The following is a 23,331-nucleotide window of genomic DNA, read 5'->3' on the forward strand; positions in this document are numbered from 1 at the left end:
GATGGACATCTAGGTTGTTTCCATGTTTTGGCTATTGTAAATAGTGCTGCGATGAACATCGGTGTGCATATATCTGTTCTTGTCATGGCTCTCACTTCTCTAGGGTATATACCTAGTAATGGGATGGCTGGGTCAAATGGTATTCTAATTCCAACTTCTGAAGGAATCGTGAGGCTGTAAATCTTTATGGAGGTAGCTTGCCCCATCTTCCTTCCGCAGAGCAGCTGGTGGGTTTGAACCACTGATCTTCTGGTTACCAGCCAAATGCCTTATCCACTATGCTACCAGAGTGCCTTAAGAAGCCTTTAGGCATAGTTGTAAGACACTACTTTGCAGAAGTATAATGCTGTGGCTCTAGGAACACTCCGCCTAACTGGGTTCTCTTCCCACCTTCCCCTCCCTGAAATTACCTCAACATAAAACATAGCATGTCTGGCACAAGGCCTTGTGAGCCATTTCGATATCAGACTTTCTTGGCCCCCAGTGGGGAATTACAGGAGAGAAAACTCCTCAGCTTAAAAACACCAAGCCTTAGCCCTGCTGGGACAGTCAGCAGGTCCCAAATCAGCAGCACTCACGGGTGTTGGCTGAACAAGGTGAGAAGGAACAAGGGAGGGGGGAATCTCTAACCCCTGGGTTTTGTAGATGATGGGCATTTGACTACACTGTCCCCAGACAGAAGACATGAGCAGTCTGAGGCTCAGCACAGACACAAAGACCCTGGTCTTCCTGGCAGGTGAGCTGCAAAAAATGCTGAGCTCAAAGAGTGGCTCAAATTGAGCACATGCTTATAATCCAACCTGTAATTTTTTTTTTTTTTAAGAACATTCAATATATTGAAGGAACAGCTGATGTCATACAGTTACTCATTTTAAATCAAAGCTCATTTTAAATTGCTGATTTTAAGAAGCCCTATCTCTTTTATAGGGAGCTCTGGTAGCATAGTGCCTAAGGCACTTGACTGCTAACCAGAAGGCTGGCGGCTCAAACCTACCAGTCACTCCTCGGAAGGAAGGTCGGGCAATCTACTTCCGTAGTGATACTGCCTCGGAAACCCAAGGAGGGGTCGCTATGAATTGGGTCAGACTCGACGGCACAAAACAACAGCAACAACAACATTCTCTTTTATGGTAAAGGACAGTTGGGAATCTATTAGATATGGCACGAGTTATTTCTTCCACCCAAGTATTTTCTTTACCTTTGGGATGGGAAGCAGAAGTCAGGAGGTAAAGCAAGCAAGAAAGAACACAGCCTTTATTTTATAGCTAGCCTTTTCTGTTGTTACTTTAAGTCTAGGCTGAAATAAAGGAGATTTTATAGAAAGCTGGAAATATCCAACAGTAGACATTTAGAACCAGCTGAAAACATTCAGACAGCTGAAAACCAACAACAGATCAATCAATACCAAACTCAGTTTTAGGGCGTTTTGGAAGAATGGAATACCAATTCAAAATTATTCTGTTTAAGACCTGTATTTTAAAATGCACCTAAATGGTGGCAAAACTATTAGGTGGATGTTTGATGGGTAACTGGACATCTTCACTATTCTAAAGTAAAACCAAAGAGATCACTTCCTAGCCTGAAAGTGAAAACTGGCACTGCAGAATGGAAAAGGTCAGCCTCTCACCAGTGGTCAAACTTAGCAGAACGAATGATGGAGTCAGCCAGATGTTACGTGTCTTCTGGTGTGATATAATGTCTATGGTGTAGTCTAGCCAAAAATGTTTATCCTGAATCCATCAAGCCCTTAGATGTAACTTCCAATTTACAGGAAACATAGAAACATTAACTACTACTTGAAGGAAGCAAGCAGACAAATCCAGAGGTTGGAACACTCTGCAGGACAACTTGCCTGATCTCTTTAACAAGCTAGTGTTACTAAACAGAAAACAAACACAAAACCACATAAACAAACAGGAGTGAGACACAACATGCTAGGCTTAAAGAAACTTAAGAGCCGTAATGTCCAGGTGCAATCGTCCTGGATTGAATATTGGTTTGGGCAAATCAGACGGAAAGGACATTATTGGGGGAATGTGAATACAGCCTGGATATTAATGAAATGACAATTTACTGAAATTGACAGATGGACACTGTGACTGCCAGAGTAGGTTCAATTCAGTATGAACTGTAAAATCTCTTTTTGGTTAAAAACAAAAAACACATGTGTATATTTACATAGAGAAAGATCTGAAAGAATATGTACTAAGGAGTTCTAACAGTGATCTGAGTGGTGAGAACGTAATACTCTCAATTTTAAATTTTTGTTCATATTTTCTAACTTTCTACAATATATCCGACTGCTTCTATAATTGTAAAAAGCTATGGAAAACAGTAACAAATAAAATTGCACCTAAATGGACTCTACCACCTGTGGAGTATGGGAAATGAGAGCCCAAGGCAGCTTTTACCCAAGAAACACTTGATAAAGATTATTCCAGGGTGTTTACCAACTGCCTTATTTTAGAGGCCCTATCTGCATGGAATGTATTTAAAAAAAAAATCACACAGTTTACAGTCTGTGCATGAATCTGTAGTCATTGTGCATTGATGTGATCTAGTCTTAGAATATAAGAAAGAAAATGCTTGAGAAAATTTGAAATAAAAAATTGTATCATGACCTTTTCTCAAAGTCAAAAGTTGTGACTTACTTTTAATTTATATCCCTTTTAGCTAAAATTTATCAATTTGGTCAATGGAATAACGTTCAGAGTATAGAAACAACTATTTATGGTTGTAATTTTCAACAGGGTGCCAAGACAATCCAATGGAGAAAGAATGTCTTTTCCACAAACAGTGCTGGGACAACTGGATAGCCACATGCCGAAGAATGAAATTGGATCCCTACTTCACACCACATACATGGGTTAAGTCAAAATCATTCACATACCTAAATGTAAGAACTAAAACTATACAATTCTTAGAAGAAAACATAGCTGTAAATCTTCGTGACCTTGGATTACTCAATAGTTTCTTAGATATGACACCAAACCATAAGCAACAAAAGAAATAATAGACAAATTGGGTCAACATGAAAAATTTTCTGTTCGAAGGACACTAATGACAACGACATACAACTTCACATCTGATTATAACCAGAAGAGTAGGACAGCAAAGAGTGTTTGCAAGGATAGGGAGAAATTAGAACCCTCAGACTTTGTTGGCACGAAGATAAAATGGTGCAGTTGCTTTGGAATAAAGTTCAGCAGTTCCTCAAAAAGTTTAACATAGAGCTATGTATGACCCAGCAATTCCAATCCCAAGAAAACTGAAAACATTTTACCCACAAAAATTTGTACATGAATGTTCATAGTAGGATTACTCAAAATAACCCTACAGTACAAACAACCCAAATGTCTATCAAATGACTAATGAATAAACAAAAATGTGAAGTAACTACACAGTGAAATAGTAATCAGTCATAAAAAGGAATGAAGTACTGATACATACTACAGTATGGATGGATCTTGGAAACACTATGCCAAGTGAGAGATGCCAGACACAAAACGCTGCATATGATTCCATTTATATAAAAACGTCCAGAATAGGAAAATCCACAAGGATAGAAAGCAGATCTGTGGTTGCCAAGAGCTGAGGAGGGGAGAGAGGGAAATAGGGATGACTGCTAATGGACTAGAGGGTTTCTTTTTGGGGTTGTGAAAATGTTCTGGCATTAGCTGGTGGTGATGACTGCATGGAGTCCTTGGGGGGTGCAAACAGTTAATGCATTTGGCTGCTAACAGAAAGGTTAGAGGTTCAGGTCCACCCAGAGGTTCCTTCGAAGAAAGGTCTGTCATCGCCTACTTCTGAAAACTAGCCAGTGAAAACACAGAGGTTTAAAGCAGCCCAGTTCTACTCTGACACACACGGGGTCACCATGAGTTGGGATCAACAGCAACTGGTTTGATTTCTTTTTGATGGTTGAATAACCTTGTGAATAAACTAAAAACCACTCAACTGTATACTCTGGAAAGCGTGAGTTTTGTATGTGAGTTATATCACAACAAAAAAGGAAAAAAAAAAGAGATTTACCTTCTTGGCAAGTAATCCTTTCACCTGCCTAATCTTTAGTTACTAACCTTCATTGATACAGCACCAAAAAAAAAAGAAAAACAAACCAAAACAAAAAAAGTCCCAAACTAAAACAGTAAAACAAACAACAGAACAAATCCAAAAACAAGTATGGAGTCTTAAATTCTGTTAGTTTTAAAAATTTTACTTCTCATTTTGTCACCAAGACTTACAAATTCTCAGTGGAATACCATAAATTAGATTATAATTACCAGGTCAGTCAAGTGTCAGTTTTTAACATGAAATTATTTATCTTGATAGTATACTGCAGAAAAGAGCAACAAGCAAAATACAAAATTTTTTTTCCAGTTCAGCATCTTACCTCCTCAAAGCTTAAGCCAGACATACTTACTTTACACTACATGATATTACAAAAGAGTCCTGGTTATACAATGATTAAGTGCTCAGCTGCTGATGTAAAGGTTGGAGGTTCAAAGCCAGTCCAAGGGGACCTGGTGATCTGGTACTGTAAAAATTACAGCCTAGGAAACTACATGTGGCAGCTCTACTCTGTCCTACAGGGTCACTATTGGTTGGACTGGACTCGAAGGCACACAACCACCACCACTACACCACCAAAGACAAGATTAATAATATTGGGAAGACCCCCAGAGCCCTTGATTGGTTCTTGCCCAATCATAGCCATCTTCCCCTCCTTTACATTACCATGAGGTGGGCATCCCTAAATAACACAGTTTAGATACGATGACTACAATATATATAAACAGATTCATATGGACTGTATTCTTTTGTGTCTGGCTTCTTTCATCCAATATTATGTCTTTATGATTCATTATGTTGTTTTGCTTATGGCTTGTTCACTCACTTTACTGCAGTAGTAATTCAGTGCTGATCCAAACTAAATTACCAGTAGTTACTTCTTTCCTACCCCCATTAGGGTGTTCTGTGTGTTGTTATGTCTGCCCCATTAGGGTGTTCTTGGTGTTTTTGTCTCCCCCCATTAGGGTGTTCTGTGTGTTGTTTTGTCTGTCAGATATCTTGGTTGCCTCTATTGATGAAAATTTCCAGTTCAAAATGGAGAATTTCTCCAACATTCAAATTAATATGCTCAGCAACCACTGAGGGTCAATAAATGAAGCAATTAATCAACTTTTTAAAAGCAGGAATCTTTTGTACCCCACATTAAAAAAATTGGGCATAATACTGCTTCTGTTTGTAGATGACATTACTGAGCCATGGTGAAACACAGGCGTATCATTCAGAGAGGCAGACCCTCCTAGTACCACGTGACTCCTGGGACCAATAGTCATTCCCTGCCATTAGCAGGCAGGCTCAGGCTGCTCAGTGGCTCTTAAAAGGTGCAGTCCTGAGTCATCTGGGCAGCCTGTAAAAAATGCCTATCACTCTGTTCTACTGCTTTCTGATTTAGTAGAGGTATGGGGCCAGAATACGCAGTTTTAAAAGCATCCCAGGTGATTTTGATGCAGGATGTCCATAGACTACATTTTTTGATAAATGCTTGGTTAGAGGTCTGTGGCCATTCACCTGCTGATTAAGATTAGAAAGTAATTTTTCTCTGTATTAGGAAGAGTCTAAGTAAGAAGCTGGAACTATTTTGAAACAAATAACCCGTATTTCTTTAAAAGAAAAAAACCTCAAAGTCAGAAATCACTTATATTCTGCATGTGGAAAGCAAAGAGCACATGTATTTTCTCTCACATATTCAAAGACACTTAGAGAAAGAATATGGGAGGGTGTTACATGTCAGATTTCCTCTACGCAGACTTTCCTCTACCCTATATCCCCTTAAATGCCTTTTCACTCATCTTCTATGTACTGCCACCAAGATTTTGCTGAACTTTTACTTTCTGTATTTTATATCAAAAGCATAAATGAAACAAAAGCTAAAAATCAACAAAGATATTGAGGATGTCATCTGAAACTATGTAGGCAAACCACCTTTCTCTTCCCTGTACAATTGAAAATCACTGGCAGGACATTTTATAGCATTATCTGCTAGTGAGAGATTTGTAAACATGTGCCTTTCATACCATTTTCAAAAAAACATTAATTTCTCAATGCAAAATATACAAAGTTAGCAACTTGTATTCTTTCCAAAACAAACAAACAAACAAACACACACAAAGCTGGACAGGTACTAGGGAAGTAACTCAGTGCTGCTAGAACACTGACTAGGATGCACACGGTAGGTTCATAGAAGAATCTGCTTAAAAGATAAACTTTCATCCCCAGTAGTACAGAACAAGGGAAAAATGAAAATAACTTCTTCAAGTAAATAGGGCTTGGAAAGTTAGGATTGCGAGCAAATTAATGTGGTTTAGAGCTCCTCCTAATGGTACAAAGAATGAATTCTCCTCGTTGGGACTTTCAAAACTCTAGTTGGGTTAGTAAGACTACAAGGGAAAAAGCTGAGAAAACAGGAAATAGGGGATTGTCCTAGGAATAGAGGGGAAAGCCCAAATATGAGAAGCATCAGTGGTTTCCCTGCCCTTTGTTTTTGTCTTTTTAAATGTTTGTTTACTTTGCTCCTTTTATTTAAAATATTTTCTCAAAAGCCAAATGTACATTAGTTCTAATCTTGAGATTTAAAATGTCTAGCTTTTAGTTAACATATGTAGAAAAATGCAAAAGTTTCTATGAAAAGATTTTAAATATTCTATTTATTTTGAAAGAGGAAAAAAAAATCCAAGTAAGAAAAAAATCCCACAATGGCTTCACAATTCACAAGCATGTTTGACTAATATAAAGAGTTAGCAAGAGTCAGGTTGCATAATACAAAAATACAGGCGCAATGGTAACAATGGAGAACCCATGAGCAATCAAGAAGGCACATGTTACAAAATCATTTGGGGAAAAGATAAGGGTATCAATAATTATAAAAGGAATAATAATGCCTTTTCATATTATTAATGATAATTATTTATTGAATGAATGAATACTTAAATACACAATAAAGTTTAAAAGGCAATATGATAATTCAAGCCATGGTCTTAAGACCAAAAACCAAACCCATTGCCATCAAGTTGATTCTAACTAATAGCGATCCTATAGGACAGAGTGGAACTGTCCCATAAGATTTCCAAGGCTATAAATCTTTATGGAAGCAGACTGCCTCATCCCTGTCCCGTGGAGCTGCTGATGGGTTTGAACTGCTGACCTTGTGGTTAGCAGCTGAATGGCTTAACCACAGAGCCACCAGATTCCTTGGTTTTAAGACAGAGAAGTATTTACTATTTGTAAGAAAAAAGGCTTTTTTAAAAAAATGGATAACTTTTCTATAGAAGAATCTGCTTAAAAGATAAACTTAAATTTGATGTGTGAGTGGCATGTATTTAGTCAAGAGAAAAAGATTTAAAAAGATACTTCTCCCAAAATGGATAACTGACAGGTGTGTATTTCTACTTTAAAATCCTGATGAAACATGGATTTGGGACTAGAGAGTCTGTATTCTAATCAACCGGTGTTTGCCCTTGCAGTAACTACCTTCCTACTAAGGAACGATTATTTTTAGGGTTGGAGAATCCCTGGGTGGTGCAAATGGTTAATACCCTCAGCTGTCAGCCAAAAGGTCAGGTGACCTACTTCCAAAAATTCCAACATAGAAAACACTGTGCAGCACAGTTCTACTGACACACATGGGGCTGCCATGCATCAGAATTGCCTTGACAGCATCTGGTCGATTATTCTTAGGGCTAATATGTCAAAGCAAAGGATTACTCCAGTGTTTAATTCTGTAAAACTAAAGGTGCCCTGAATCCTAAACACAAGGCCCAAGTGCTTCTATGAACCTGGTGTTGAGACTGGGAGGTAATACCTGCCTTGAAGAGGCTCCCTAAAAGCTTGGTAAAGCAAGCTCAATTCAAAATCAGAAAATTCTGAAAACAGTGGCTATTCCCTATACTACCTTAGTCCAGGAGTGCAAAGATTTGCCTAGGTAACTGTGGGCGTATAACACTGGGGTCTTAAAGGTGATAATTTCAGTAGTTATAAAGGGAGTGCAGGGGGAGTTCACCTGTAATGGCTTTATGATTTTGACATTTAATCAGAATTCTTCTCTGTAAAATGGGGAAAAAACAAAAACCACATTTCCAGTCTCTTACGAAATAGCTCTGCTCTAATAAAGTTCATAATTAAACATAATTTGATACTATTTTCTGGAATTAGGCATTGATTGGTTTCTACAAATATAAAGTGAATTTTAATATAATATACTGAAATACTGCCAATTTATGCGCATTTGGGCTTTTGTGTTTAACTCAGAATTCAAAATGAGGGTGTAATTAACACTAGCTGTTTACCTGGTAGATGTGCTTGTCTTCTCTACTGTGGACATGAGTCTCGCAAATGTATCAGTCACTTTGAGGCTTGAGGTGGAGATTTCCAGCTTAGAAGTTGTTAACTCATACAACTCTGGATCCACACCTTATAGTATAAAATGATAGTCAGTGATGGCAAGCTGCAATGGGTTACTCAATTAGCCATAATCCAAGATGCAAAATGCAACAGTCTGTAAACATCTGAGTCTTTCACAAATACATCTTTAGAACACTGTAACAGTGCATTTATTTTTTAAATCAAAAGTGCCACATTTCAGAGTATTTATAAAGCAGAAAAATATTTTTTTTAAAAATTGTGAAAATATACACAACAAAACATATGCCAATTCAGTAACTTCTCTATGTATAACTCAATGACATTGATTACATTCTTCATGTTGTGCTATCTTATCACTGTCCTTTTCCAAATTAGAAAAATATTTTTAAAATTTATTATTTTGATATAACTATATCCTTAATTAATCTAATATTTATAGAGCAGATACCATTCAAATACTCCCAAGATTTCTATCTATTATAGAAAACTCCAATTTTGGGTTTGTTTGCTACATGGGAGTTACCACTGTTTTAAACTAAATGTACGTAATTTGCTAGATGATATCATTTTCAATTTTTAAATTGACTGACTGATCTCATTTTTTAGACCTTCCTCTCTGCCTCTACCTCCAAACATTTTTCTCTATTATTTTCCTCCATACCTAAAGATTTGGAAGCTAACTGAAAGTCTCAAACATGGGAAATGATTGGTTAGTTTAAGCACATGAAATATTATTAGTTTGAGGACATGAAATATTGTTACTCAAAGCATCAAATGATTACTAAAGATAAGCTATGTACCACATAGTTCTTTCTTTGTGTTAGAGATGGAGAAAGTAAAATATTTTCAGAAAAAAAATAAAAGCACTACTTTTAGACAAAATGAAAATTCTGATCAATGACTAGTTGCATTTCTTTAGTTTCATATCTGAATCTGGGACCCTAAGTTCAAATATCTTTTTCTAGCAATTCAAAATGAAACTGAGTTAGGGGGTTAGATTGACTGCAAAAATCTATCAAAACCCTTCCCCACCTGATTTCACTAATATATACCCATAATTCTGTCATTTTTCCATTTAATGTAGATTTGTATTGAATAATGATGACTACAGAAACACTGCAAAGTATAATTAAAATATTTTAAACTCCTGCTAAACTGTGAATAACATACATCCACATTTAAAGTTTATAATCCTATATTCTCCTTGGTACCAACAAATTACTTGAAACAAAATGTCCAGTAGTTTCAGGGCAGAAGAGATGAGCAGAATGTACGGAAAAATCTCTTAAAGCTCCACCAATTTTTACTCACATTTTCTAAAACAGCCCCACAAGATCAGCAGAAAAAATTACACACAAATGAAGAAATCAGGAACTGTACTCTATTAGCCAGCTCGGCAGATGATTACCAGACGTAGACACAGATCTCAGATGTTTACAGAAATCAAACAAGCAAAAAGCGGCTTCCATAGTTATCTTCACCAAGGGAGGAAGGCTATAGAAAATGCAAGTTGACTCTCCCAAGTTCTGAATATTTCATTAAGGTACAGTTTCAAAATATACTTAAAAAGGTCTTTTCTTTTTAGTTCTATAATAAGTATATGGGTTACAACTGAAACGTTAAAAATTGGTAAAGGGATTGAATGAACCCAAAAAACCACCCTCCTCCATTTTGAAAGGTTAGATTCCAATTAACCACAAAATTTAAGCTACTATCTAATAATGCAGAATAAACTATTGTATTCTGACTGGCAACAGGAAAGTGCTTAGTAAAATTTAGCTGGGTTTGTAAAATATTAGCCACTTGGCTGTCAAACAGTAAAGTGGGAGATTGAAAAACAAAATAAAATATGGCAATATAGCTCCCCCCTCCCAAGTCCCCAAAAAAACCCCTTACTGTGGTTTATTTTTCAAAAACAAGGTAACTATTTACTGTACACTAATAATTAGAGTAATTTTCAAATGGAAGAGGGTTTTTTTTTTTTTTTTTAAAAATCCAGAACTTTAATGAGGCAGTTTAGTTATATAACTAAAGCTAGCCAACCAAGTTCTATGCCAACCTCCTAACTCTCACACACAAAATAATTAAATAATGGCAAGCTAAGACAAAATGACTTTCCCAGAAACAAGTCAGAAAAAGTACAAGCAAATAGTGAAATGGAATACTAAGGAAGGGGTTGACAACTGTAACTTGATGGTGTATTTTAACAAAACCCAATAGCAATTAAAAAAAAGCCAAAGAAAATTTATAGTAATCAAATTTATACAGCAGCAAGAGCATATTAATGAAAATACTGAAAGAAAATATTTCAAAGATTCCAAAGTAATGAGACTGCATTTGACCATGCTAATTTCACTTCCATTAAATTAAAGCTCTAAGTTTCTGAAACCACTTGTTCTTCTCCAAGCTGTAGTACACTGAGCCTGGTTATCAGGTCATTTCTGCATTTCGTTATATAGTCAGGTTATTTATGCTCCTATGGACGGGTTTTAAACGAGTTTGACTTATAACCAAAAATAAAATTTAAACCAGGTTTTTAGGCATTCAAAATAAATAAATAAATGAATGAATAGTGACCTCATTTAAATTATAGTATCGTTTGTGGTGAAACAAAGTTTGAGAGCAAATTTTAAATGGGAGCTTGGTATTTCATTCTTGGAAATACAGTAATGAGGGAAGTGATAAACAATTGTTATGTTTTTTTTTCTCCATTAAGTATTTAAAAAATGCCAGACAACTAATTAGCTCACCCAGGTCATTCTATAGATCAAATGTATTTAGAGGTAATTTAAGTAAATAATAAAAGATCATTCTGAGGTCAAACCAGACACAGATTGGTTTTTCATATGCTTATAAAATCCTGAAAGCAATGAAAATGATAACCAGAGGCTTGGATTTGAGGAATCCAGTCATTCTACCAAATGACCTTTGGACTTCTCTGTAGCAGGATTAGATTTCCATGCCAGATCTTGGAGAAGGGCACCCTGGGTCCATCCCAGGCTCACTCTCTGCTGACTGTCTTGGTCTCCCCCATTTCCCACCATGGTTCCTACACTGTTGGAAATGACTGGCAGGGTAATCTAGCGGGGCAGAAAAAAACCCAGCAAATTCTCAGGAACCAGACTGATGAATGGGCATGATTACTAGATCACAAGTTAGGATGACAGGGACTCATTAAAATCATATTAAATAAAATGTAAACATAAAAATGCCATCATAATTTAATCTTTTATTCAGAAAATGACAAAGTACATTAATCCTTTGATCAATGAACTGAACTTTCGCAGGGCTGAACATAAATTTAACAGGCATTCCAATAAGTTTTACTTTCTCGCTTTTAGTATCTCATAGCAATTACTTTCTGTTAATTTTTGTAACAATTTTTTTCTCCATGGCAAACTAACAGTACACTTTCTATTTAAGAGCTACATAAGAACAGTAACAGTATTCTATGTGGACTATATAACTAAGTGCTAGACTCTAACATTTTGGAACCTAATTATACATTAAGCAGCATTAATGAATACTTAAGTGAATGCTAAAATTTGTAATGGTTCTATTATTACAGGCACTACAATGTAAATTTGTGCGTGTACTAAACTATTCTTCTATCTCCAAACTTGTATTTTCTCAAATAGCTCTACAGAATATGCTCTTAAAAGTAAGCATATAAAATATTCCATTTTTCATTTAGAGGGGGGAAAAAAATCCCTGCCTTTAACTGTCAAAGGACATTAGGGCTTTTTTATTCCTAGAAACTACTTTCATCTATGAATATTACACTCTGAGAAAGCTTTCCTTAAAATACATTTCACATAAGTTGTTTGTTGTAGTCAGATGCTAGAAAAGAACAACAGGTAGATGAAAGAAAAGCATTAGAAAGACATTATAGAGAATACAATCTAGTTGTTTTCTTGTTTATAGGAAAGTCAAGTGATGTGGTCATGCTTTTAGTAAATAAACTAGAATCATGGTTTTATCACTCTGCTGACCTGGGATTGTGGTGCTGCTGCTAGAGCTACTGTCATCCACGGGCCCAAAGAAATCAAGGTTCAGAAGAGTGGAACCTCCACTAGCTTGAAATTCAGTGACCGTGTTGGTAGGCAGCCACACAGAAGGTAAGCCAAGGGAGGAGGGGTTATGTGTAAAAAGGGGTAAGACACACACTTGAACATGCAGGTTAAAATTAGTAGTCATTACACATTTTTAAAATCAACATTAAAACAATGTGTACAGTATTAGTTTTTCATTACTAAAGACATTTCTAAAGTAACAATTTAATTCAGTGTACATTTTCTCATGTACAATGTAAATAATTTAACACTTGGTAAGGTTTTAGTTAAAAGGAGTTCAGTTCTTTCAATCAAAACTGGAAGCCATACCAGAAAGATCAAGGGGAAAAAGTGTACCCGTTAAAGGGAAACAATACTTTAATCTTAATCCAAGACTGAGTCATCGGACATGCTCAAATCATTCACGTTAGTAATGTTGGTTTCTAATTAATGATTTTTAAAAAGTGACAGAATTTGTCAGTTTCAGGACACACACCAATACATTAACTTAGTTTAAAATAACATAATAAAGAATGCCGTAACTACCCTACCCTGGCGTGTAACCTCAAGTTGTACTGTTCCCCTTTAACTCTGAAACAGTAATCAGAAATAGTATACATTTTTAAAGAAGTTGTTTGTTAATAGAAAGCATGATGATTTGACTGAATAAGACACCAGACAACAGCAAAAGGTGCATCCAGGCTTTCCTTCAGCACTATATTATTCAATTGGATGCTTTCTGGATATCCTACAACCTTGGTATAAGGCAAAGTTGGTAAGAGTGACAGGTGTTTTGGACAATGGTTCAAGCAATTTATGAAGTACAAAGAGTTAAGAGTAATTGTATCTCAGGGTCCACTTAAAAACTTGTGGTGTCAACACACTGGGAAACTAGTATTATTTAAAGTTCCCATATTACTGGACTAAGTTATCCCCTTTTCAGGATTTTTTTTTTTTACAAAAGCCATAGTGAAATCAATTATTTCTGGACCTATCTAGTAGCATTTTGCGGTAAGTTTTAGAAAAGGATCATGAAAATAATTCATTATCCATTTGTATACAGGTGCTCTAAAAAATATTACTAAATCTGAAAACTACTTTGAGTCAATAAACATGGACGTATCTGCACACTGTTTTTGGTGAAGTAATTGTGCTTTGTGCTTTGAAGTAGCCTCGAGCCACAGGTCTTTGCATCCAAGAAAATTCCATAAATTAAAACTCCAGAAAAGAAGTTTCAAGTAAATTGGTTCTAGCTAAAATATTTAAACTACCCAGGTATTTGTTTTAAAAAAAACAAACAAAGAAACAAAAAAGCAGCTCATTTTCAATTTAAATTCTACCTAGTTCTTGTTACCCTACATTTGGACATGAATACTGTTAATAATAATAACAGCTGGTTTCTTGAGCAATTACTATTCAGAAAGAAAGCCTGAATTTCCAAAGACAAGAATAAGAAGTTATGTTCAAACAAAAAAGGAAATCAGCAGAGAGAAGTCTGTCTGAACTTTGTAGCTTTCTTAACTCTAGCTCTGGTGCTAGAGGCTCTACGGAGAGACGTACCATCTAAAGGGTTAGTAAGGCCACTGCTACTCCAGTCAAACTGGACGGGTGGTAGAGACTCCTAGAGTTGAAAACCAAAAAATCAAAATTAATCAGTACAGGTTGTAGCAACATTAAAAAAAAAAAAAAAAAAAAAGTTTAAAAAACTATTATAGGCAATAAAATACCTAAAAACAAAATTGGGATAATTTACAATTTCAGAAAGTCATCCACAGATACTAACACATAGTGAAATTATAGAACTGACAAACAGTATAGCTTAATGATATTAAAAAAGTTGTATCTGAGAAATGCTGTATCTTTATATTTTCAAACAAATTTATGGACTGATTCTTTGTCAAGATTTCAATCTTGCTCAAATCATAATCCCAACTATTAGCTTAATTATAAGAAAAATGTCAAAATATAGAAAAAAATTTTACTATTTTTCACTAATAAGTTAATTAACAAAGGACATGTGAATTATGTGCAATCTTGAAAATGTTATTTTAAATTACTATATAGCCACTTAAAATTTCTTAACAAATAATATAACACAACAGAAAAGGAGATTTTGATTATTCAAGACCAAGTAACCATTAAGTAACTGTTGGATAACTTTGCACAGTTCAGTTAATTTAGTTAGTCTTCTTGTCTATGAAATGAGAAGGTTCAAAGTCCAAGGTCTGTGATTCTTTGCAATTTTCCAGTTTCAAAAAAAATTATGGGCCATTCAATGGAAATTACATTTTTTAAAAAAGGTTGATTTCATGTATTTATTTTAATCACCTGCAATTTAGAAATTGCTTATAAGCGGGTATGAGAAATTTAGTTTTAAAATAATACACTAAAAAGGATATTCAAAACTGATCTGAATAGTCTAGGTTTTTAAATTTCATAACTGCCAAAACATAGAAAGATAAACTGAACAAATGGTATTTTTTTCCCCCCTACACAAGCACTGATTCACTTCAAGAATATTCATGATGAGAAAATATTTTGGGATTTTTTCCTTTTTTTTGGGGAGGGGGTGTTGACTACATTTATTGAAATAACTTGTGCTTTATTAGATCGAATATATCTATACACACACAGACACACACATATTATATATGTAGAGATTAGAAGGACTGTAAAACAGAAAAATGTCTAAATGTCTGTATTTTCAGGTCTAAGCAGAGACCAAATCTCTCACTCTGTTTTAATTATTTATCACTATGCTTTACTGTATGGTCAAAAAAAATAAAAATTAATCTGTTGCAGTGGAGCCAATTCCAACTCATAGCAATCCCATGTGTCACAGCCTAGAACTGGTCCACAGGGCTATAATCTTGGCTGTAATCTGAAGGAGGCAGATCACCAGGTCTTTCTTCCACAGTGCCATTAGGTGGTTTGAACCACCAACCTTTAGGTTAGTAGTTGAACAAAAACCGTTTGTACCACTCAAGGACCTTTTATTTTATGATAGGCATACTGTTAATACTTTATACTCATTTTTTTCTGGGTAGGTAAAGACATTGCTTCCTGTAGGAAAAGGGCTTGAATACATTGTTTCTGAAATCTAATCCCATGGTATTATGATAATTGTTGTCTTGATAACTGGGGTATAAATGATAAGCAAATTATAAGCATTTAGCCCAAGGAAATCAGATCAGGCCTGAGTGTTGAGTGGGGAGGTACAAAACAAGTAAAATGCTAACATTATTGGTTGCCAAGGGTTAGGGATGGTGGGGGTGGGTGGGTGGGAGGATAGGACTATAAAGGAGACCTTTATAGTAATGGAATAGCTCTGCATCTTGACTGTGGTGGTAGTTACTGGAATCTACACATGGTAAAATGACAGAGAATGATGCATGATGATAAATGATATACATAACGTATCACAGAATGATAATTATACACATAATATCAAAATCAGGAATTTGGCATTATATAATTATGTAAAATGTAACCTAGAAGAAACTGGGTGAAGGGTACATGGAAACTCTCTGTATTACCTGTGAAAACTTTTGTGAATCTATAATTATTTAAAGAAAAAAAGGTTAAAAATAAAAACAGGCATGTTCATGACTACCTAGTTTACAACCTACCTGCAAGATTGATAAACAGAATTTTAAAAGATTTTTGAGTTTATCTCAAATATACATCAAGACAAACAAACAAACAAAAACCCTCTAAGCATTTTGTTGTTGTTGTTGTTATGTGCCATCAAGTCGGCCCCGACTCATAGCGACCCCTCCTTGGGTTGTTGAGGCAGTATCACTACGGAAGTAGATTGCCCAACCTTCCTGCTGAGGAGTGGCTGGTGGGTTTGAACTGCCAGCCTTCTGGTTAGCAGTCAAGTGCCTTAGGCATTATGCTACCAGAGCTCCTCTAAGCATTCTAAGAGATTCAAATTATATTATTCTATGTCTAAATGAGTGACATCTTATGGCCATATTCAACACTGGGTGGATGGACAAAGCCTAGGTTTCTATAATAACAACATTCTGCTTAAATGGAACAAAGCCCTTCATTAACATGTTTTATCTAAATGATGTTCAAGCAGCTGGGTACTTAGAAATATTTCAATTTACTTGCTGGAATTTTAGCTTTTCATCCAGGTGTATTGCAGTTTGAAGACATAGCCAATATTATAAATAAGGAGGTGCTAAAACGTTAAGTGAGCATCATTGGCTAACTAAAGACAATCACTAGAGAGACAATTCAAACAGAAAGCACTGGAATGGAGCATTTCAGAGCAACCTGAAGCAGTGTGATGTGAATAGCTACTGCAGTGACAAAAGCACAAAGGAAACAATGCCACAACAAAAAAAGCAAAAAAAATGCAGACTGGAAACAGGACACTTCAGGTCTTCTCTTAGTTCTAGTCCTACCACTGATGACTGATTCTTGGTAAAATCACTTAGCCTTGCCAAATGTTTTCTTACTGTGGAAAAGGGAGCAAGTACTAGGTGATTTTTTTTCTCCTCCCAGCTCTAAAGTTGTGATTCACTATGGAGCGTCACATCAAGTAAGCTGAGAGAAGAAATGTTCTAATGCTGACTAGCGTAGCTGCTCCATTCCACAGTGATTAAAGTGTGGCTAAAGTCCTGATCTTATTAAGAGGGTCATTACTAATGGCATTATAAATGGTGTCACCTTGAAATTCAGTGGATAAAGATACAACAAAACAAAAGGTACCACTACTGCTTTTTACCCCTAAGTTGTCTTTCTAAGTAAAAATATCTTAGAAACAATGCCACTGACAGTTTGGTTACAAGATTAATGAATTTAAACCAATTTTTTTTGGAAGAAAAAAAACTTAATGGGTACCAATACTGGCATAGAAATCCATACAGCAAACAGCAGGCAGTCATAATGAGAAATATATACAACTGTGCTAAGTTGGAAAATCACTGTTTAATGATCCCAGACTGAAAAACATACAAGGAAGGCTTGGTATATGTTGTTTTGAAAAAAACAAATTGGCTACTATTCAGATCGTCCTTGACACACATTTCACTAAGCTTCTAGCACAAAAGGCTATGGTGTGTCATATGAGAAATAAGACTAGTAGGAAGATGTAACAGTATTACAGCATGGCTAAAAAGTAAATTCTAATATGCATTCAGAAATCTTCAGTTTGAGTATATATATATGTTAGAATGAAGATCTATAGAAGCTCAAGTCAATTCAGAAAGAAGTTTAAACAACTTCCATTGGTAAATATTAATTTCATTGGTTTCCAAAAAAAACCTAAAAACTAAAGCTGAGGTTCACAAACTACCACAAAAAAGTGGAGAATAAACTTGTTAATTCAGCATTTATATATGTGTATTCTTGAAAGAGAATGATGTACTCTTTAAAAAAAAGAAAAAAAAAAAAAAAAAGCGAGCAGCTTTTTTATGTAAGTAGCAAGAGACCAAATTCGTTTTTTTTTTGCTAAAAGTTAGATGTAATTAAATATTGCTGAAAATTTGCATACTTGCCTAAAAATAGGGAGGTGACAGCTCTTCAATTATAAATGCAAAAGTTGTATGTGTGTGCACGCACACACACATGTAGTGTATGGATGGCAGGAGCCAAGCACATCCCACTGAACTAGAATTAACCTCTAAAAGTCTTCCATTACATGAACACACTTTTTTTTTTTCAAGTTGTGATATGGGTGAAAGCAAATTCATTTTCCATATAGTAGTTCATATATATTTTGTTTCGTGACATTGATTGCAATCCCCATAATACAATGGTTCTTTTCCCATTTCCCCGCTGTGGTCTTTTCCCTGTGTCCTTTCCTATACAATCCTGTCCTCTGCGCTATCTCCCTGTGCAAATATTGCCCTTCTGATCTCCCATGGTTGATTGTTCTAAGGAGTATACTTACCTGGAGTAAATGTTCACCTTATATCCCTGTCTACTGTCTGGCTGGAAGCTGCCACAGTGAGTTCAATTCCAGGCCTGAAGGGTGACTAAGTGCCATAGTCTTGCGGATTTCACTGGTCTGATAGATTTTTATGAGTTTGAGTTTTGTTCCACATTTTCCCATACACACCTGTATTAGGTCAGCTAGACTATTCTACTTTTAGTCAGATCTGTAACTGAGATTGATCAAGTCAGCTAGGGTAAAAATGACCAGTATCTTACCTCTGATAAAATAAGCAATAGTTTATGGGGTGCTAACACCTGTAATTGGGTGGATGGCGAAAACGGGAAGGAGGCAAGCAATACAAGTGGTCTTGAATAAGAACAGCTCCACTTTCAGTAAATATACTAAGAAGTTACTAAAATTATTTTCCTAACACTCAGAACTGTAGGAATAAGAACGCTGATTGAGGTAGAAATGAGAATGTGCTATGGAAGGAGGAATTTTAGAACCTGCAGGCCTTGGACAGTAGTTGATAGCCAGAGGGCAACATCGGGGCAACAAAAGGAAGATAATTAAGGACAGATTGTATCTACTGAGACTTACTTGCCCAAGCCACTTTGCCTCCTGCGCAACTAGAGCATTTCACTCATCAGGCCCGCTTGCCTACTAATTAAGTGCCAGTAAGAGGTTGGCTTCAAAATGATGTTTAACTGGACATAGTAGTAATAGTAGATGCTTCTTGGTAGACATAATTGAAAGAGGACTATGCTTTCTATATATGCTTCAAGAACTAGTTCTACAGGTGTTACCATGCTCCTCGCCCCTAACCACTGAAAAAAAGAGTTCTGTGCTCAAGTACATTTGAGAAATGATGAATTAAATTAAATAAAGTTATTTAATGCAGGCCTCTGAAGAGTCCTCACTAGGCAAGCTGGGACTTTCCAAGGGTACTGGGGGCTATGATGTAGAGCATTTCTGGGGACGAGTATTTAGAAGAACACATATTTTGGGAAAAGCCATTAAAACATATATTTTTGTGTCAGATACAGCTGAAAACAATATTTAAGTTTAAAGAAATGACAAATATGGCAAGAGCATGTTTCAGATATATTGGGAAGCAAACCAAAATGGTCTATTTCCCCCAGATAAAAAGTGAGGGAAGATTTTAATATTCAACTTATTGAGAGTGAAATAAAATTTGTGCTTAAATGTGCTATGGAAGTAAAGGATAAGAAAGGTAGAACAACCTTTTTTGTTTCCTAATCTATACTGTTTATTGTTAAGGCCGCATCCTGTTCAACTTAACAGTTTTACTCAAACTCTCAAACAATAGTTTTTTGAGGCAATGGACACACCTAAATTTTATTACTTTATAAAATTTCTCAGGCTTTAGGGAAAAAACACTAGCAAACTTATGAAGTTGGTATAAATGCAATATTTCTCATTTTTCAGAAAATCTAGCATTTACCTGATTTGTGTGTAATTATTACCATACAGTGCTCAAGCCACAATGGACTTGAGAGATAACTTGCTTCAAACTCTTCATTTTATATGTAAAAAGACTAAGACCTGGACAGGTTTAAGTGACTTACCATAATCACCCAGTTCTCAAATTGTGCCTTTCTGTTTTTGAAACTACTTTGTTCATTGTATTCCAAGGATGTTTATAAATAATCATAATTGCATCCATTATCAAATCAAAAACTCATATACAGTATGCATGCATGTATGAGCACATATACACATAAACATATCTACACACATCTGGATCTTTTTACCTGGAATTGATCAGATGTACATGTGTTCATCTCTGGTGACATGGTGGTTGTCTGACCGATGGAAGCTATTTTTTCTGCAGCAGATAGTGGTTTCAATGGTTCCTTGGTGGGTTCTAACATACCCTGGAAAAGGTATTAGTCATTAACATGAGGGGGAGGATCAACCCATAAACTTTATAAGAAAGTTGGTATACCACAAGCAAAAAGAAAATGCAGGTCATTTAGAAAGTACTAAAGACAAAAAGGAACTATTCTTAATTTTGTTTACAGAGACTCTTATAGAGAACTACAATGGGAAATGTTTTATAATTATTGCCTTTGGAACCAAAACTTTTTGAAAAAGACCTCATATTTTAAATCAAATTTGTTTTAAAGAGCTTAGTTATCATCGTCACAGGAAAACATAAGCACAATTTGGGACTGGAGATAATTAATATATTATATCCAGGCCCTAAGAACACAACACTTTTTATGACGGTATAGACTTCAGTTCCTTGCTCTGGTAGAGACATCCATTTCAGAGGGCAACATCTTTCATGTTTTGCTGGGTATGTTACAAACCTAACACACTCTGTGAGTATAAAGGAAGACATTCAGGTATAGAAATAAAGAAGAAAAAAAAATCAGCATTTGTATAAATACTCTTACTAAATCATTAAATGTGTAATAATTCAGGCTACTAACTTGAAAATAAGTCAAACTTTTATACATTTAAAAATATTCCTAAATAAGCCCTTGAATAAAACTCTCCCTTAACTAAGAGAAAAATCAAGTTGCTAAGTCAATAACATGCAAATCTATAAATCTTTTAAAACAAGTTTTCAGGAGACTATCCCCCCATGAAGTAGGTTTTTTGCCTCAAAAAACTATTGTTTGAGAGTTTGAGTAAAACTGTTAAGTTGAAAAGGATGCAGCCTTAACAATAAACAGTATAGATTAGGAAACAAAAAAAGCAATTTTCAGGTTCAATTCTTAACACTGATACACATTAAGATAGAAAAATGGTGTAATTCAATACCATACATAATACACAGCCTCTCTAGATGACCTCATGTAAGCTGACAATATATTTGGCAAAACAAGGACTAGTGTCAACCTAGTATTTTAATGTAAACTATCATTTAAAGCAGTGGTTCTCAAAGTGTGGTCCCTAATCAACAGCTTCAGCTTTACAAAAGGACTTACTTGTTAGATGTGCAAATTCTTGGGCCCACCCTCAACATGCTGAATAAGAAATTCTGGGGCTATGTCCAGCAAATTGTCTTTTAACAAGCCTACTAAATGATTCTGATGCACATTAAAGTTCCAGAACCAGTGACTGAGTGATCATTTCAGATACTATTCTTTCAGATAAAATTAAACATCTAATATGTAAAGCACCACTGGAAATAATCAGGTATAATTAAAATTTGAAGCTAGATGCTAAAAAAAGAGTATGTTTCTAAATGAAAGAGATAACAAAGATGGAGGAGAGGACAATTTATATTCACAAAATAAACCTTATCACAGCTCACAAAAATAATTATAATAATTATTTATTATTACTAACAATAAAAAATAACAAATAATAAATAATTACTAATAAAGATTGTAATGAAAGCAGAAAATAAAGCACAACCCTTAGCCTCCAACTCCTTACACACATGAAAGAACTGGATGATGCGCTAAGAGTACACATAAGCAGTAAGCAGCTCACTGCTCCCAACACGCCTCCTGAAAACTCTGCAAATGAAATCCTTGGTTACTACTCAGAATGTCACCATACTAACAACCTCTAGAATGCTACTTCATAAGAAAAAGAGAAGTCCAAATAACCAAAAAGTTAGATATGTTCTGGATTATATTTACCCACAACAGAAAAGAATATAGGAATTACCAACGTGTTTTTAAAAGTATATATAACCATTTATAAAGCAGAGAAATCAACAAAAAGCTCAAGCACAGAAATTTTTTGCTCAATTGCACTAAACAAAACAAAAACTGCAAAAAACAAAACAAAGCAAAATGTTCCAATTCAGTCTCAGTAAGTACGTATTCAAAGAAAAAGTTTGTAGATTCAACAAATTCCACAGCAATTCACTTTCACATGCACATAATGGGTTGTATAATTTAAACTCTGTTGCAATGATTCCTTGTTTTTCTTTCTTTTTTTCTTAAACATAGTGTTTCCCCTTTATTTTCAAGTTACTGGTGAAAAGTTAAAAATATTTTGTTTCATAGATAGGACATTTTTATTCACCCATAACTCAAAAGACACACCAATAAACACAAGCACATCAAACTTTAAAATGTGATTGAGTCTCGACTAAGGGACAGAATGAAAATTCCTCAGTTATCCTGGACTACCTGGTATATCTGAAAAAAAAAAAAAAAATCAACACATTTAAAACATTAACAGAAAAACTAAGGATCTGTTGGTCTTGGCTCATTTTCATTTAGTATAATTTGGTTTTTTTTTTTTTTTTCAAGATTTTACATACATTGATAGCCTTGACATTACATTATTTAAATCAAATCAGCTAGATTATATCTTTAAACCTTGAGAAACAATTTAGCTGCTTCTTTGTAAAGACAAACTGAGGGTGGGGGGGTTGAGTGGCAGAAGAAATAGAAACCTTCAAGGTGTATTTTACAAACAGTTCAATTGCTAATATTCCTAAGACAAAAACAAGTCAATCTAAAACAAAACTGTATCTGTGATGATCTGAATATAGAAAAAGACACTATATTTATTGCCTTTCCCACATTAAATGTCCCTTAAAATAAACTTTCCACGTCATGCTGTGTAAGATGATCTTACAGAAAAGCAGTAATGATAAATACATGCAGAGTCATTTTTGTACTTACCAATCCTGCTGCATACATGGGCACTATAACAGGCTGCTTCTTATTGCCCGTGAAGAGCTACACACATGTGATAAGAGAAAGAAAATGTATTTAGAAAATGATCTGTCATATAATATTTCCTAAAATATGTTTACAATGCTTTATTACATATACTGTGAATGATAAACTGAAGACCTGGTAAACTGCCCACATGGGGTTGTATTTTTGATTTCCTAGTCCAATTTCTTCATTTTAAAGCTAAGGAAAAACACTAACACAACCTTTTCTAAAAATAATAAACACAAAACATAGAAAAGGATGGAATCCTCCCTAACTCATTTTATGAAGCAAGCATAACCTT

At 35.1% G+C, this 23,331-nt stretch overlaps 1 protein-coding gene across 1 annotated transcript in view; it reads right to left on the minus strand.

Annotated features, from left to right (window-relative positions):
• The window catches only part of AFTPH (aftiphilin), a 48,961-nt gene that overhangs the window by 1,911 nt on the left and 23,719 nt on the right, over positions 1-23,331 (minus strand). The window contains exons 4-8 of the mRNA XM_042782985.1: positions 22,992-23,048; positions 20,145-20,267; positions 14,040-14,100; positions 12,420-12,593; positions 8,352-8,475 (exon numbers count right to left, since the gene is read on the minus strand). Coding sequence (XP_042638919.1) covers positions 8,352-8,475; positions 12,420-12,593; positions 14,040-14,100; positions 20,145-20,267; positions 22,992-23,048 — 539 coding nt within the window. The remainder of the gene's footprint in view (positions 1-8,351; positions 8,476-12,419; positions 12,594-14,039; positions 14,101-20,144; positions 20,268-22,991; positions 23,049-23,331) is intronic.

Source organism: Orycteropus afer, unplaced genomic scaffold (genome assembly GCF_000298275.1).
Source record: "Orycteropus afer afer isolate SDZICR_OR568_19922 unplaced genomic scaffold, OryAfe1.0 scaffold00559, whole genome shotgun sequence".
NCBI lineage: Eukaryota > Metazoa > Chordata > Mammalia > Tubulidentata > Orycteropodidae > Orycteropus > Orycteropus afer.